We start from the raw sequence: 17601 nt of genomic DNA on the forward strand, positions 1-17601 counted from the left end.
CTTCAGAAGAGATTTTAAATTGACAATATGATTTGGCAGATAAGAATGTAAATAATAACGAGCAAAAAGCAAACTTCTATAGCAAAATTCATTCAACTCTCAGCAAATATATTGAGTACCTATTATGTGTACCTGGCACTGTGTTAGCTTCTGAGAACACAATCAAAATGAGCAAAATAGACATAGTTCCTGCGCTCACAATTTTAGAGCCAAGCAAAGCCATTACTAGCAGCTTTGGAGGGACACACAGCAAGAAACATGCCCTCAAATCAACTCTTGATGAGGCTTATAGTTCGATGTTATTAATGATGCATTCCATCTGGTACTTGGTAGCTTCCTGTCTATTTCAGTCTATTTTTGCTCTTTATTCTTGCAAAGCACTAAGCTAAGCGGTTTCTGCTTTGCTCAAGGAGGGTATACATTTTCAAAATGTAAATGGACCAAATTTCTAATTATGTAAATATTGTTTAAAAGTTAACTTTTTCCTTCTTTTACATTGCTGTGTTCTATGCCATAGAACTAGGTTTGTGCTCTGTAAGGTTTATTTGATGGATAGACACCTTTCAAAAGATCCTTCTGATACATTATAATAAGCACTATGGTCAAAGGAATCGAGTGCGCTAAGCAAAAATACATGTGTGTCACTTAAAGACTTTGGTGAGGAAGGAGGTTGGGGTGGCATCTGAAATGAGACCTGAAGGAAGCAGAGCAAGGTGGAGAAGGAAGGCAAAAGAAAGCTTAATTAGTTTGAGCTGTTCATTTTTCTTAAGATCCAGCTGAATATTTTTTATTGAAAAGTAGTGGACCCACAAACTTAAAAGCCCAGTAACTCGTAGGATAATTAAGTCTGGTTGAGAAAGTAAAGAGGGACTATGGCATGCTAGAGTATCCATATTATCCACAGCAAATCAGAAGCATGCATTTGCAAACTGACAAATGTGTTCTTCCTTTTGGAGCAAGGTAACTTGGGAGTTCTTGTTGCCCAGCATAGATGCCAGATGGCAGTAGCCACAGATTGCCAGCCACTGCATGCTGATAGTTGTCAACTTTGGATGCTAACGTGGTGTCAGCAGCAACTACTGCCAAATAATTTTTCACTCCATATATATTAGTGAACATCCACTCTATTCTAGGCCCTGGGCAAACAGTTATAAGCAAAACCTGATAAGTATCGCTCTAGTGGAGCTTGCGATTTAATGAGGCTTTAAGAAACTGTGCGATGACAAATTTTATCCTCAAACCAATCCTGAATTTTTATAGAACTCTGGATGATAGAATTGGAATTAATTGGGGGGAGCGAGGGGATAGCATAGGGAAAATTAGCAGGTAGATCAGAGTATCTCCTTTCTCAGACACAATAAGGTGATGGGAAGAAGAAAGTGGGTGGTTATTTCCTTTCCAATACTTCCCTCTGTGTCACTATACATCCCTAGGTATCTAATCTGGCAGTTTTTGCAGTGGTATCTAATTAAAGGTCATGGCTCAGGATAGAAGACTTTGCACATCACAGTTCTTTCAGTGATGTGAAATATTTTGCACGTATTTTTCTAGATTGATACATGGATGAAGTTTCCATTTGGGTTCTATATTTATATTTATCACTTGAAGTTTTGTTTCACTTTGTTTTTCCATACCTTGCCTTGAAAATCAATTTTAACCTGCAGGCAGGTTTAAATATCTTTAGGTCATTCTTGTAAGCTGGTGTTGACCAAACATGTTGATTATAAGCGATTTTTTAAAAAGTTTCTTCTTTCTTATTCTGCTAAAAGATTTGTACTGCTCAAAGAACTCTGGAGAATAATATTAATGTATGCTCAAGTGAAAAGAGGATTCGGGTATAACTACATGACTTTTGTGTGTACCACCAGAAGCATGGATTTAACATCAGCTCAGATTGGGAGAAGATTCCAGGGGAAAAAATCAGAAATTTAGGTCTTGGTTATGCCAAGTTGGAGACATCCACTAGAGATCCCGGTAGAAAAGTTGAGTAGGCAGTTGAATTTGAATGTATGAGTTTAGGAGAGAGGAGTGGGCGGGATATATAAATTTGGCAAACTTGGGCATAGAGATTCATTACTCTTTGAGTATAGCTGCAAAAGGATGGATTTTAAGGACAGAAGGGAATGAATGAGCCAAGGATACCCAGGAGGAGTAAACTGTAAGGTGGAAGAAAACCAAGAGAATAGAGTGAAGAAAGGGATTCAAGGATGAGGAAGTGATCGACTATGCCCAATGCTGATAGAATAGGTTAGATGACCTGATTTCTGCATCGTGCCACGTAGAGGTCACTGGTGACCTTGATGATTGCAGATTTGGTGGAGAAGTGGAATAGGCTTAAGAAAGAAGAAGAGGTGAGGAATTGAAGCCAATGATTTCAGGTTTATTGTTTGTAAGTGTTATGGGCTGAATTGTGCCCTACAACATTCGTTATGTTGAAGCCCTAATCCTCAGTACTTCAGAACGTGACTGTATTTGGAGACAGGGCCTTTAAAGGGTAATTAAGTTAAAATGAGGCCATCAGGATGGGCCCTAATCCAATCTGACTGGTGTCCTTGTAAAAAGGGGAAATTTGCTCACACAGAGGCAGCACGGATGCTTGAACTCAGAGGGAGGATCCCGTGAGGACACAGTCAGAAGGTGCCCTCTGCCAGCCAAGGAGAAAGGCCTCAGGAGAAATCAACCTGCTGGCACCTTGATCTTAGACTTCCAGCCTCCAGAACTATGAGAAAATAAATTTCTGTTGTTTAAGTCACCCAGGTATTTTGTAATGGCAGCTCTAGAAAATGAATACAGCAAGTCTCAGTGTCTCTTTATTTCTTTCATTACGGATCAATGCATAGCCAAGACGGCTAAGTGCATTCACATCCTCTTCTGCTATAAGAGATTTTCCTTAGTTCATGCACTGATGATGTACATTGCCTTTTCAATAACCCTGGTTCTTTCTAGGGGATTTCTGTGGGAGATTTCTTTGCCAGGTCTCCTGTCTGTCAAAATAGAAACTCCATATCATCAAAAATTGGCAGAAAGCACCAGGGTGAACAGCAGATTTAATGCTAACTTATATCTCTGGTTTCTTAATTTCTTGTCTTTTCTGGCTTCTAAGGATTTCCCTTACTTTCCTACTAACTAAGATATACACGTTAAAAAAGTGGTGTGGTGTGTGTGTGCGTGTGCGTTTAATAATTTATTTAACTTCTCAAGGTATTTCATTTGGGAAGAGTTTATGGAATATGTTTTACCATATTGTCAGAAGCAAAATCCTGAGTTACTTTGAAGTCTTTTCTTGTGATAAAGCAGTTTGCTGTTATCTGTACGTTGCCAATGTAATCACAATCAGTTGCTTGCTTTTTGATCAAGTTGAGTTGCCGTTAAACTCATAGACAATCTATCTAAAGTAATTGCCAGTGTCTCTTATCGGATTCTCTGGAAGCAGACCTTGATAAGAGTTTGGATTGTGAAAGGTGTGATCTCAGGTAGGCTGGCTCATTGCAACCGAGGCAGAGCCTGTAGCAGCTTAGAGCTAGCAATTATCCAGCTATCATTGAAGGAGAGCGGGCTGGGTGCCAAAATTCCATGTCTACCAAATTCAGTTATATGGTACTTAATCATGGTACAGTCTTAGGGATAATATTTATTTACTAAACTAAAATAGTTGAAGGTGAAATTGTTAGGCAGTATTTCTTGTGTAAATAAAATTTAATCCAATAAATTCCAAAAATGTCTATCAGCTATGGTTGTATATTTTATAATTCGTTTTACTATATTTTGTAATCAGAAAAAAAATACAATAACTTAAAAAATAAAAAGTAAATTTGGGGTGGAGATGGTCAAAGTACAGACCTCCAGCTATAAAATAAATGTCCTGGGCATGTAATGTACAACATGGTGACTGTAGTTTAAAATACTGTATAGCATATTTGAAAGTTGCTAAGGTAGTAGATCTTTAAAAAAGTTGCTGAGATAGTAGATCTTAAAAGTTCTCATCACAGTTTACTCCTCCTGGGTATCCTTAGCTCATTCATTCCCTTCTGTCCTTAAAATCCATCCTTTATCTCAGTAAAAAATAGCAAAAAGAAAAGTAAATTTGATTTATATACCACGATTTTTCTTTCTTGGTTAAAGCTCATATATCATCAGGCTTAGGCGTATGGGAGTTAGTCTGCCTGGTTGTGAATGCTAGGTCCACCATGTAGGATTTGTGTGATTTTGGGCAAATGCCTCTGTCTCCTAATCTGTAAAATGGAAATAGTAATAGTACCATTAAGGGTATGTCTTGAGAATTAAATGAGGTAATACATCTGTATGTTCAGTGGAGTGCTTGGGTATTTTCAATAAGTAGCTCCTCCATGGTACTGTCACTGTTTATTAACACCTTTCTTGGCTTCTATTCAAGTTCTTTTAATTATCTGGCTTCTTCTCTACCTCTCTGCTTTCCCATATTGCTATTACCTGGTACACTTCCTGTGCTCTAGCCATTTTAACTTCTTTTAATTCCATAAGTGTACTATACTTTTTCTCACATTTTTTTTCCCTTTGTACCTGCCATTTCTTCTACTTTTTTTTTTTTTTTTTTTTTTTTTTATCGGCAGGCGGACTCTCAACCACCGCACCACCAGGGGAGCCCTCACCATTATTTTTTAATAAGAGTTTAAAAGTTTCCTTAATCTATGTAAAGATGATTTAATCCATATGGTGTGAGATAGGGGTCCAATTTCACTTTTTTTTTCCTATTTGGATAACTGTTTAAAAAATCAATTTATTGAAAGTTCTTCTTTTTACTATTGACCTGTCATACTCTTTTTGTTACATAATAATATGCAATATATGCATGAGTCAATTTCTTGACTGTTTTATTCCATGAATCAATTTTTCTTTCTCTGTGCCATACTTATAATCTTTTAATTACTGTAGGATCATAAGTCTTGATATCAGGTAGGGAAAATATCTACTCTTTATTCTTCTTCACAAATGTCTTATTTAGTTTAATCTTTCACCCTCTATAGAATGAGCTTATCAAGTTCCACAACATTGCCTATGTGATTTTGATTGGAATTTTATAGAACCTTTGGTTTATTTTATAATATAAATACCAAATTGTTTTCCAAAGCATTTGGGACAACTTAAATTATGCTGGTAATTAATAAGAAGCCCTTATTAGAGGAGGAACTGTTAGAGTACAATTTTCAAAAGGTTAAAAGATCATGTCCCTCATCCAAATACGAAATGAAAACTTGTCAAAACTTATATTCAACTCATTGATTAAGGAGGGAAACAGTACTGATTTAAAACTGGTAGAGTATTGAAGAAGCTAGGTATTTCCAGGCAATGTCAAAATAAGGTGGTTGGGTTAGCAGCCCCACCTCCAGAAGTCCTACAGGTCCATGTGCATTAACCTTTGGAGCTTTCTCTTTTGTTGGGTGGAGATTCTTTGCATGTCTACTTGACACAACTTTGCTTACTAAGGTCTGTTCCTCCACGGTGGTAAAAAAGCACAGAAAATACAAAGTCAGCATTTTATTAAAAGAACATCTAGTAATCTCTTTTGCTTACTTCCAACTTTTGGATAATTTTCCTGACAAAACTGACAGCAAATGTTTCTGTAGTGTAACAGTTTCACATTTTAACTGTATCATTTTCTACCTTCTTGGACAGTTTGGGAAAAAAGTATTGGGAAAGTACTCTGAGAGAAACTTATTTGACTGTTAAAATAAGATGATAACCAGATTTTTAGATTACTGCTATGTTGTTTGTCATATACATAGGTTTAAATTGATTTGACATTTAGATTTTATGTTATTTAGTAAAAATATAGACAATATACTTATTATTTATTAGAAAAGTGCATGATTTTTTCTTATTTTTTCATAATAAACCAACAAAACCTAAAAATCCATTTATGTATGTAAGAGAATTGTGAAAAAATGGTGCATTGTTAACATAGAGGAATATATAGAAGAATACCATGCAGTGTTAAAAATGACAATCTAGGCCTGCATCTTCTATGATTGAGTAAAAATAATTACGTTATAAATCAGCAGATGTAGGATAATTTCCTTTATACTATTGTTTAAATAATTGACATGTCACCAGATGCTTGTAAATGAAGCAAAACTAAGTTTATTTAAACTCCCTGAAGTTAGTGAGTAAGCATTGGCAATGCTTCAGAAGATGATGTTAGAAGTGAGATATTTATTAGGCTTTGGAATAAGGGCTCAAGTGGTGTAAGAGGGATCTTTCATGGTGAAAAAGGATAAGTCACTTAGCATTGGCGGACACAGCAAAGTGAAGGTTTTGAACTCTTAATGAGTAATAAGTAAAAAGACAATGCAAGTCTTAATGTCTTATAAATAAGTGATGTGTTTGCCTAGGTAAATGGACTGTTGTCTCCAATAAATTGATCTGTAGGAGTTTTCTGGAGTAAACAGTGAAGTTATTTATTGCCTTGTATCCTCATTTTTCCTAAGCAAATATCTTGGAGGAATCAACTACATCAAATTGGCATCAGTGATCCACAGTTTTTGTTTTTCCCTTTATAAGTGTTTATTCTAGGAATATTTTTAAGCTACCAACATACCAGAAAACAGTTATTTGCCATTGTCCAGTTGTTTGTCTCACGTAGAAAGTATCTTCTTTAATTTTCATAACCTGTTAATGGAAATAATATCCACATTTTACAGAGAATAAATGTTAGGAAATCTGATAATCAGATGCATATCATCTGATTCCAAAGTCTGTGCTCTTATCCCTCTTAGCTTTATACTTCACTACAAAATAAACAAATAAATGAACATATCAACAAACTATTATGGAGAAAAATTCAGTTTCTCTAGAAAACCCATTAGATTTATTGTAATATTTATTAAGTGAAATTCTATTTGTGACTGTTTCCCCCTCTTTCTCCAAATTGTGGGGCCATGTCTTTAACTGTATTCAACCCAGTATGATTTATCTATTAAAATCATATATGTTACTTAAGTAAGAATATTAAGTAATAAAATAAATCCTAAAGAAATGTGTGTCCCCAGTGAGCTGTGCCTATTACTCATCTATGACTTTTGAGGTACAGAATGGGAGAGGGCTTGCAGAACTGATTTAAAATCTTATGACATTGGTGCAAAGAATTCAATAAAACTAAAAGGTGCTTCTTTCATTGCATATGGAAGTCTTTGTGTAATTTCCAGTTTCATATTAACAACTAGCATCTGTTGATCATGCCCTATTTGAGACCCAATAGCTTCCTCCCCCAAAACACACACATTTCTTCCCAAACTGGGCTTTGCTATTTAATCATGCCGCCCATTCCTAGCAATCCTGGGCTGTGGGAGCATTGTTATATTTTTCCTTCAAGGCTTTAAAATGACTGGTGCAAGAGTCCAATCTGAGTTAGAAGTTACATGGTATCTTCTATCCTCTTCTTATCTTATATGCATACAGAAAAAGCAAAGAGGATTTACATGTTGTAGTTGTTATGAGTTTTGATTGGGAGGCCGTTAGGCTTGTGGTGAGGCCATGCTACCTGTAGTCGTTATTATGTAAGTTTTTCTACCTTCCTGTGGCTAACAGCTTTATACTTTACGAACGTATGTTTACATTTATGCATGTTCATATATTTGTGTATATATATATCTTTATACCCTGTATGAGTATGTATATATACCTACTTGATCCAGACCTGCCCGCCACCATGCAGTTGGGCCAAGGTATGAAGAAGCAAAATCTTTTTGCAATTTAAGGGTGAAAAAAGTGTATCTTTATACCTAAATAAAGCTAAATACTTATTCTAGCTTTCTTTATGTTTTGCTTCCTATGCATAGGTTTAAGTTAAATTGGGATTGCTTAAATTTAATTATTTTTAGAAAAATGGGGAAGTACAGAGAGTAGGTCCTGAAAATGAACATTGACATGAGGACATGAGTTTTCAAACTGAAGAGAGACTTGAATAAAAAAGTACTCCTGGGTGGACTTGTAAATTGTTTTCCCATGGAAACCACAAATCTGTGTATTTCCAGCTACCAGCAAGCTGTGATTACCAGGGAGTGACAAAAGCATAAATGCTATTATTGAGGGGTATCAGCATTATCCAGAATGAAAGAAAATTGATGAGTGATTAGCACCCCAGGTTCTTTCCTCATTACCATTACATCTATCTATCTATCTATTTATCTATCATCACTATATAAAAATATATATCTATTTAAACATATATATATGTACATGTACTATATATAAACATATATCTATTTAAGCACACATATGTGTATATATATGTATATATATGCATATAATAATAGCTGGTTTCCCTTTCTGAAAATGATATTATTTAAAATTTTATTTTTAAGATGCAGAGAATGCTATTGAAAGTCTCCAGAATTAATCTCTGCCTCCTTATAAGATGTTACCAACTAAAAGAGGTGGGAAAGTTAGGCTTGCATAATTATGAAAAGAATAAGACGGGCAAGAAGATGTTGGGAGATGCTTTAGGAAGGACTCCAAAGTATTTAAAGTGAGGTTATTTTTTGTGCATGTAGTAAAGATTGGAAGCCAGGTAGAAGGCCTTTGGAAGCACTTGAGCATGAACTGGTGAAACTAATTTTTTTAAATGAGAAATTAATGGTAGGCTTATTTTTTAATTTATTGTTTTACAAGGTTCCACTTGAATGGTAGCTCTGTTAAATAATTTAGTTACCTGAAGTTAAGGGTGAATATTTGGAAATGGACAGGAACCTGGTTTAGAGTCAATAATCAAAGGGCAGTATTAAACAAACACTTCTCAGTGCCCCTGTGTGGGTTTGGTGTTTGCAGTCCTCTTTTGTAAGACTTTGCACGTGACCTAGAACTCTCCTAATAATGAAGAACTAACTTGATGAGGAGTCAGGAAGCAAGAAGTAGTAACAGAAGGACCAGTGTCCCAATTCTGTCTCAGTACTAGCTATAAATTTGGGCAAGTCGCTAAAATTATTTGAATTGAAGTTTTTTCTCTATAAAATAAAGTTGATGGTGGCCTTACCCAAGTCATAGCAACACTGTAAAAATTAAATCAATCAACAGTAGTGGATTTTTTTCTAAATGTTCATTAAATCATGGGGAGATGGTGCAAATAAACAAACACATCCAAATTAATAAAACTGAAAAAAAAAAAAAAACGCTGCAGGGAATGATCATTAATCACAAGGTAGACCAAGTTGGAATAAGAGCTTACGAGGATTCAGCTCACCACAAACCCAAGTTTTGCATCCTCAAAATAGTTATAACCTAAGGAAAGGAGGATGACTTTATCTACTCCACTACACTATCGACTCAGAGTCCTTAAGATTTGTACCAAAGAAAGAACTGGGGACCTTCATTCAGGCATTGAACAGGAATAGGTCCCTAATAGGTCTCAAGTAACTTAAGAGATACTTAAGACATAAACATGAACAATATGGTCCCCACCCTCATGGAGCTTACAATCTAATGGACTTACTTCATATGACTAAGAAGCGCTACCGTCACCATCATAGAGAATGATTGGAAGGGAAGAACAACAGTTAGACCAGAAAGTCCAGGTAGATATTGCCTTGTTTGAATGAGTGTAGTAATAGAAAAACTGGTACCTGGACTCCATGACCAATATCACAGCATCAGAGGAAGGCAGGAAGGGAAAAGCACGAAGTGGACACAGAGGAAGAATTTTCCTTTGGTAATGATCTGTATGTAGCATAATTTTCAAAAGAGAATATCTGCAAAACTTTGGCATCCTAAACAGAGTCCAAGGCATTATTAGAGCAAAAAAAAAAAAAGTGTTTCTGAAAGAATGGTGCACTGACAACCTGGGTCAGAATTATTTTTGGTATTTTAAAGAAAGTAAACAAGAATTTTAAGACTGAAACAAGGAAATTGCCTTTAACAAGATCCTGCATAATTTTTATGCTAAATTCAAGTAACCAGAGCAATGGAAAATGGGAAAAAAATAAAACATTTAAATCAGTATTAAGGCAGTTGATATTGTTAAGACAAATTGATGATGGTTATACAAAAAAATCTCTATATACTTAAAATTGTTCCAGAGAATAAAATATCTGGAGAGTTTTTCAGTCTGTATTTGAAGATATTAGAATAATCTAAAGGTAATAGCACATCAATCTTAGTTATGAGCATAGAAGAAAAGCTCCTAAAATATAGGAAAATGAATCCAGCAGTAAATTACATGAATAGTTCACTATTACAAAAACAACTTATTCCACAACTGAAAAAAATAATTGCCTAATAGAAAAACTATTAAAATAATTTACCAAATCAATAAATCAAGAGAAAAACAAAAATGTACCATCAACTAATAGATTCAAGACGGGTTTTTTTAACGTCAACATTCATTCATTCCTGTTATGAGTTTTAGTAAAACATAAGTATTTATTGCAATCTCATGGTCAACAATATAATTACTGCTATAGCACTAGAAGCCTTCTAAGAATGCACACCATGGTTATTTGATTATTTTTTTTTCATCAAAAAGTTCTAGTCAACGTAATAAGACAAGAACAATAAAATGGGAATACAAATATTGGAGATTTCCAGATGACATGATTGTCTGCCTAGAAAACTCAGAAAATAAACCTGAAAAATATCACTACCTATGAGAGAGTTCAACATGGTAGTCAGTTACAGTATCAAAAACAAAAGTTAAAGGTTGGAACAAAACACTTTTAGAATAGCAAACAATATAATAGGATCTGCCCAAATAAAACATTGTTGACCAACATAAAAATAATGTTATTAACCAATGGTAACATATGTCAGTAAGAACAGATATGGCCTAATAAGGATTGCAACTCCACTTTATTTTTTATTAAATACACCCATTTCCACTATTATATTAGGATAAATGTGACAAAATGATCTTAATTTTATTTTGAGTATAAACGTGGAAAAATCACATTTTAAGGATTGATGAGGGCAGATTTGCCCTGGTGTATTGTTCAAAACCATATAGTTTGAGTCCACTAAAATGACCTTCTGGATGGAGGTAAGTTCAGATAAAGTTAGATGGGAGGAGGCAGGCCATAAAAGAGGAAGGAAGGAAGGAAGGAAGAGAAGAAGGAAAGAGGAAGATCAGAAGAGAGGAAGGAAGGAAGGAAAAGCACATTTAAATCTGGAAAGGGAAATACTAGGAGGATATTGAAAATCAACTAAAATCTTGAAAAAAATTGGGAAAGATAAAAAGTAAACTCTGTCCTAAATCTCTGAGTACTAGAGAACTTTATGGTGCTGGAGAGTTCCTGAAAGTGTACAGCACACTAAGTGTCGTTGATTCCCAAAGAGTTGCTGTTGGATCAAATAAAAGAAAAATCCACTCCATATTATAAATCGTAAACCCAAAGGACATTTTTTTGTACCTGTTAGAAGACATGGGTCAAAAAGCATTTTGTTTGTTTTTTTTTTTCATTTTAACTTTGAAAAGCATTTGTATAAATTTATGCTTTAATATCATCCATGGTCCTCAGTGATATTGACTTGGAGAGATCGCTAGATTAATTAAGAGTTTTGGGCTTCCCTGGTGGCCCAGTGGTTAAGAATCTGCCTGCCAATACAGGGGACAAGGGTTCGAGCCCTAGTCCGGGAAGATCCCACATGCAGTGGGGCAACTAAGCCCGTGCGCCACAACTACCGAACCTGTGCTCTAGAGCCCGTAAGTCACAACTGCTGAGCCCATGTGCCACGACTACTGAGCCCACGCGCCTAGAGCCCGTGCTCTGCAACAAGAGAAGCCACCACAATGAGAAGCCCATGCACCACAATGAAGATTAGCCCCTGCTCGCCGCAAGTAGAGAAAGCCAGCATGCAGCAACAAAGATCCAACACAGCCAAAAATATAAAATAAAATAACATAAATTAATTTAAAAAAGAAAGAGTTTTACTTCGCACGATATTATACTTAAAATGGAATTTCGAAGTCATTTAATGAGAGACCTCACACCGGGCAAAATTGTTTTTACCTCAGGAAAAAAATCCAGTCACTTGCAAGCTCTTATCTAGTCTTTGGCACATTTATATGGATTGGCGAGCTCTCCACTTTATAATGATAGCCATTTCAAAATCGGGTAATATAATTCATAATCTCATATTTTTCTATAATTAATCCTATACAATAGAGCATCATATTATGAATCATCTCATTTTAATACTGATGGTCACTTCAGTATTTAAAGACAGCCATTTTGTTAGTGCATATTCTTCATATTTAGGTTAAACATTTCCAGTTCCTTAAACTTGTCATCCAATGAAATACTTTCCAGATCCCTCATTTTTTGCTTCAGGCTTTAGATGATCTCATTTTAGTTGAAAAATGCACTTCTATTATATACCCAGTACTGCACTCCTGATATTAACTGAAGAATGGACTCATATTTTTATAAATTGGATAATTCTAGGAAGCAAATCTGCATGGCCTTTGCTTTATTACTTGTGTATTAGCCATATGTCCTCTCAAACTTGCTTTTGTATCCATAGCAAATATGAACTAATTTAGCTTGATATCAGTGTTACAGTTGCTTTATTTAAAATAAAGTCCTTTTCATTTGATAAACAAGGGAAATAGAGCCAATCATGGCTTTCCAAGATACTAGTGGAGTTGTGGGACTGCATGTGTGTACATGTACTTTTATAGCATGTGAGTGTGAAGGTTTGCATATATGTGAAGTGGTGTGTGCATGCACACAGGCATGCATATAGAGGTGTTCTGCTAGAAGATCTTGTTTTTTCATGGCTTCTTGCTAAAGAAATTAACAAGTAAAGAGAATCATGATTTATGTGTTGATTTTTGTGATTTTACATATAAAGTAAAAAAGAGGACAGTAAATGACAAAATTATGCAAAGAAGAGAAAAAATGTTTATGGGTGAGGATATTTTCTTTAGGAATAAGAGAAAAAGAGCAATTCAAGTCTTCTGGAAGGTATAACAGATAAAACTTGTTTTGCAATTGATAACAAAAGCCCTTTTGTTTTTATGGCCTAAGAGATATTGCTTTTAAAATATTCATAGATCTTCTTGAACATGCAGCTTAGAATTTAGGAGTAATATTTCTGTAGTACATGTCAATTATTTTTTCTCCAGTTTTATCTCTTTTGTGTACTCCTGCAAAACAAAAAACAAATAAAAAGCTATCTCATTTATATAGATTACCTTATCAAAATTTTGTCACATAAGGAAAAATGAAATTATGTCTTTGTTGTTTGTGTAAGCATTAAAATGTTTTCTTAATTTGTTTAGAATCCTAACCCATAATAAATATGTTTGAGACTATTTAACTAAGAAAATTTCAGATGATGATTATTCACAAGTTACCATGCACTGAACACAGTGTTTCTTTTCACTCAGTATTTTGAAAATATTATTTAAGCCCTATCACATAAGAGAAGTCTGCTAGAATTTAGGGAGAAAGCAAATGCATTTATTAGAACGCTATTATGTTTTAGAGTGTTGGTATCAGTTTATAGTAGATTAAATGTAGAATATTCAGTCCCTTAACTGATTTGTCTGGTTTGTAACTTCTCTATGGTGACTTTAACATGCCACTTGCACTACCACTCCTTTGTTGATCCATATATATTTTATTATGAGCTAGATAAATAAAAAGGTAAAGTGTTCCATACGTGGTGTCCCAAATAGTCTCAAGATAAAGTGAAGACTTGGTAGAAATAGATTTTCAGGCCCAGTCCCTTAAGTTTCAGACACAGTAGATCTGGAGTGGTTAGTTCAACCTGAATTTTTTAAGCATGCAGTTGATTTTGATGACAGAGAAAAGAATTGGGAAAACACTCATGAAAAATTATTCCAAAAACACATATGAAAGACTTTTGCATTAGTGCTGTTTGGAATCACCCATACCACTCATCATATCCACTGATACAAATAATCAAATCAACTACATATGATATTTGAACTGACTATATCTTTAAAATTGGAAAGTAACTGCTTCTCTCAAAAATAAAAAATTAGCATTTTACTCAATTCTCCTTTTCTGTGGTGGGGATTCACTCAAAGTATACAATGTATCACATCAAATAATTTATTTTTATTTTCTTATATATTAGTCTTTAGATTAATTATGTTTTTATTTTTTGTTTGCAGGGTGCAAGTTGAATTTTATATGAATGAAAACACATTTAAAGAGAGACTAAAGTTATTTTTTATCAAAAACCAGAGATCAAGTAAGTCTTTAATTTTATTCCCCTGTGTATATATTTGTATATATGTTTACCTTAAAAATTTTCAGCTTTGCAATCCTTTTGCAAAATATCTTTTATAGAGAGAAGTAAAATTGATAGTCTTATCTGCCGGGCATTAAAGTTTAGAAAACAATAGATGTTACATCTGGTGGTGTCAAGTCAAGGTTTCTTGACTATTTTACTTCTCGAAATCCCACATCAGTAAGTAGACTTCTGAGTGGACCATTTGGATTGCTAGGAACATTGAGGAAAATCATTTAAGTGAGGGTTCCCCATATTTTAACTGTGAGGGATACCAAAACTTGTTTTGAGAAGACTCTGGTGATTCCAAGTGACCATAATGGGGAATAATTTTCTGGTTTAGTGATTTAGTAGGGAAGAGTTTCCCCATCACACCTAATAACAAGAAACATGTAGGCTGTTCCGAAAGGTACAGATTACTAGCATCCTCCCCTGGAGATTTAAAATCAGAAAGTATAGAGCTAAGCTCAGCATATAACATCTCAGTGATCCTTATCATCAAAAAACCTTGGGAAACGTTGGAACTTCAAGGAGGCATGAAATCAGCATAGTCACTGACCTCCTAAGCCTGTTCAGGGTTGAAGTGCCAGTCATACTTGCCTCCCCCTAGTACCATGTACTTTGAAAAAGCCATAAATAATGAACCAATATGCAGTTTTTTCATGTGATTATTGCTTAAGATGTCAAGAAGCATTGAGAGGTCTACATTAGACTGATGTAGACTTTGCTCTTTTTGAATTTTGACCTCCTGGGGTGGTCTAAAGTAAGTTGTGCTTCTTTAGAGTTCATAGAGAGAAACTTGAGTTGTGAGCAGTTACCCAAATACTGACTACAGGGAATATTTCAGTCTGTAAGGCACACAGGTTAGAGAATCTTAATGGCTGGTTAGTTTTAGGATTAGGCTAATAATAACTAATGCTTCTCTAATCCAGTTGTTTTGAATTCCCAAGGTGGAATCCCACCAATAGATGTTACCTGGAGAGGCCACATCATTTGCATAGAAGGTTTCCTTTATTTTAAAAATTTTACTAAAAATTTTCTTTCTCCAGACCAGAAGGAATAGATGTATTATTTGAATACTTTAACAACAGCCAGCTTTGACTAAGCTGTCATTTGAAGAGATCAGTTCTATAAAACCAGGGCAATTTCATTAACAGTTTAGAAGACTTTATAAAGAAGCTAAACCATAAGTACCTAGCATTTTAGTAGGAAAACCCAGGAAAAATTGCACAATTAATAAGCATTAACCTTTTACTGTTAAGAAATATTACCTCAGGTACACTCACTTATAGCAGAGTAAAAACAAAATGGCATTTCATTTCCAGATTTTATTGACAATTAATTATAGGAAGACCTCAAAATTTTATTCACAATCTGTGAATCAGTCCCCACCTGTTAATTGCAGGAAAGGTAATGCTTCTATTAATCAGACTTTAAACATGTTTTGCTTAATATTAATTACTCTTCTTCATCATCAAGTATTATAGGCTGCATAACTGTGAACGACAGGTTCAAAGATACATACATGGCAGTCTTAATTCCCACAAATTTTTTTTTTAAGATTTCATTGGTATTTAAACCTAAAGTAAAAAGTTGGTGGAGTCTCAAAAATGTGTCTGCGTGTGTGTGTGTGTGTGTGTCTGCGTGTGTGTGTGTGTGTGTGCTTGTGTATTTCCCAACATATGCTATTAGGATTTCTCTATAATTACTAATTAAATGTATAATACATAATTATTTACATGATTATAATTTCTCTACAATCAAACCTACAAGGTGCTCAGAAGATACAAGATTTATAACTTATCCTGTGAATTTGTAAGCAGCTAGATTTTCTGGCTAGTTAAAATTTATTCCAAAATTCATGGATCTATAAAATGCTTAAACTTCTAAGCATACTTGAACCAATCTTGATCGGACATGATTTTTGTGGCTTCTGAATGCTCAAATGTAGGTTTTCTCTTAGTGTATAATATTTACTGTCATTTGCGGTTCATACATTCTGTCATTCTCATTTTTTGTTTCAATATTTAGCCACCTAGAACTTCAGAGTGGGTAAGCAATTATGGTATTGTAGATTCTAAACACAATTTGAGTGCTGTACTTAAAGCTGATATTTTTGACAATTCTTTTTAATCTTTTTTGGACTGAGTTCAAATGAAAATCCAATTTTTGTTGTTTGTTTAAAGGTCTAAGAATACGTCTGTTCAATTTTTCTCTCAAATTATTAAGCTGCTTTTTGTACATAATCCGAGTGCTACTAGAAAACCCTTCACAAGGAAATGAATGGTAAGGTATCTTTGTCTGATTTTCTACAATATTCTTTTGATTAGTTTAAATTGTATTATAAGTTTTGAGGTAAAACTGGTAAAAATAACATTATATTAGTTTCAGGTGTACAACGTAATAATTTGATCTTTGTATACATGAGAAAGTGATCTCACCATAAGTCTAGCTACCATACGTCACCATACAATCCATCCCCTTTACCCATTTTACCCCATTCTCTTCCTTTTCCTCTGATAACCAGCAATCAATGAGTTTTGTTTTGTTAGCATGTTTTTTTTTTTTTATGTTCTACATATAAGTGAAATCATATGGTATTTGTCTTTCTCTGTCTGACTTATTTTACTTAGCATAATGCCCTCTAGGTCCAACCATGTTGTCACAAATGTCAAGATTTCCTTCTTTTTATGGCTGAATAACACATTTCATTGTGGGTATGTATATATACATACATACCACATCTTCTTTATTCATATATCCATCAATAAACACTTAGGTTGTTTCCATATCTTAGCTATTGTAAACACTACTGCAATGAACATAGGGGTGTGTGTGTATCTTTTTGAATTAGAGTTTTGGGGGATTTTTAGGGGATAAATACCCAGAAGTAGAATAGCTGGATTATATGGTAGTTTTATTTTTAAGTTTTTGAGGAACCACCATACTGTTTTCCATAGTGGTTGCACCAACTTACATTCTCACCAATAGTGTAAGAGGATTTCCTTTTCTCTGAAACCTCTTCAACATTTTTTATTTCTTTTCTTTTTAATAATGGCCATTCTAACAGGTAGGAGGTGATAGCTCATTGATTTTGATTTGCATTTTCCTAATAATTAGTAATGTTGAGAATATTCTCATGTACCAGTTGGACATCTGTATGTCTTCTTTGGAAAAATGTCTATCTGGATCCTATGACCATTTTTATTCCAATTTTTTTTTTTTTTTTTTTTTTTTTTTTTTTGCTGTTGAGTTGAATGAGTTCTTTAATATTTGGGGTATTAACTCCTTATCAGATATATGATTTGCAAATATTTTTCCCATTTTAGGTTGCCTTTTCATTTTATTGATAGTATCCTTTCCTGTGCAGAAGCT

General features: G+C 34.3%; 1 protein-coding gene across 3 annotated transcripts in view; it reads left to right on the forward strand.

The window, feature by feature from the left end:
• KCNT2 (potassium sodium-activated channel subfamily T member 2) overlaps window positions 1–17601 on the forward strand; it is a 360211-nt gene that overhangs the window by 84724 nt on the left and 257886 nt on the right. For all 3 annotated transcript variants that reach the window (XM_024738205.1, XM_024738206.1, XM_024738207.1), the window contains exons 2-3: window positions 14108–14187; window positions 16413–16512. In XM_024738205.1, coding sequence (XP_024593973.1) covers window positions 14108–14187; window positions 16413–16512 — 180 coding nt within the window. The remainder of the gene's footprint in view (window positions 1–14107; window positions 14188–16412; window positions 16513–17601) is intronic.

Source organism: Neophocaena asiaeorientalis, unplaced genomic scaffold, assembly GCF_003031525.2.
Source record: "Neophocaena asiaeorientalis asiaeorientalis breed wild unplaced genomic scaffold, Neophocaena_asiaeorientalis_V1.1 scaffold25, whole genome shotgun sequence".
Classification (NCBI taxonomy): Eukaryota; Metazoa; Chordata; class Mammalia; order Artiodactyla; family Phocoenidae; genus Neophocaena; species Neophocaena asiaeorientalis.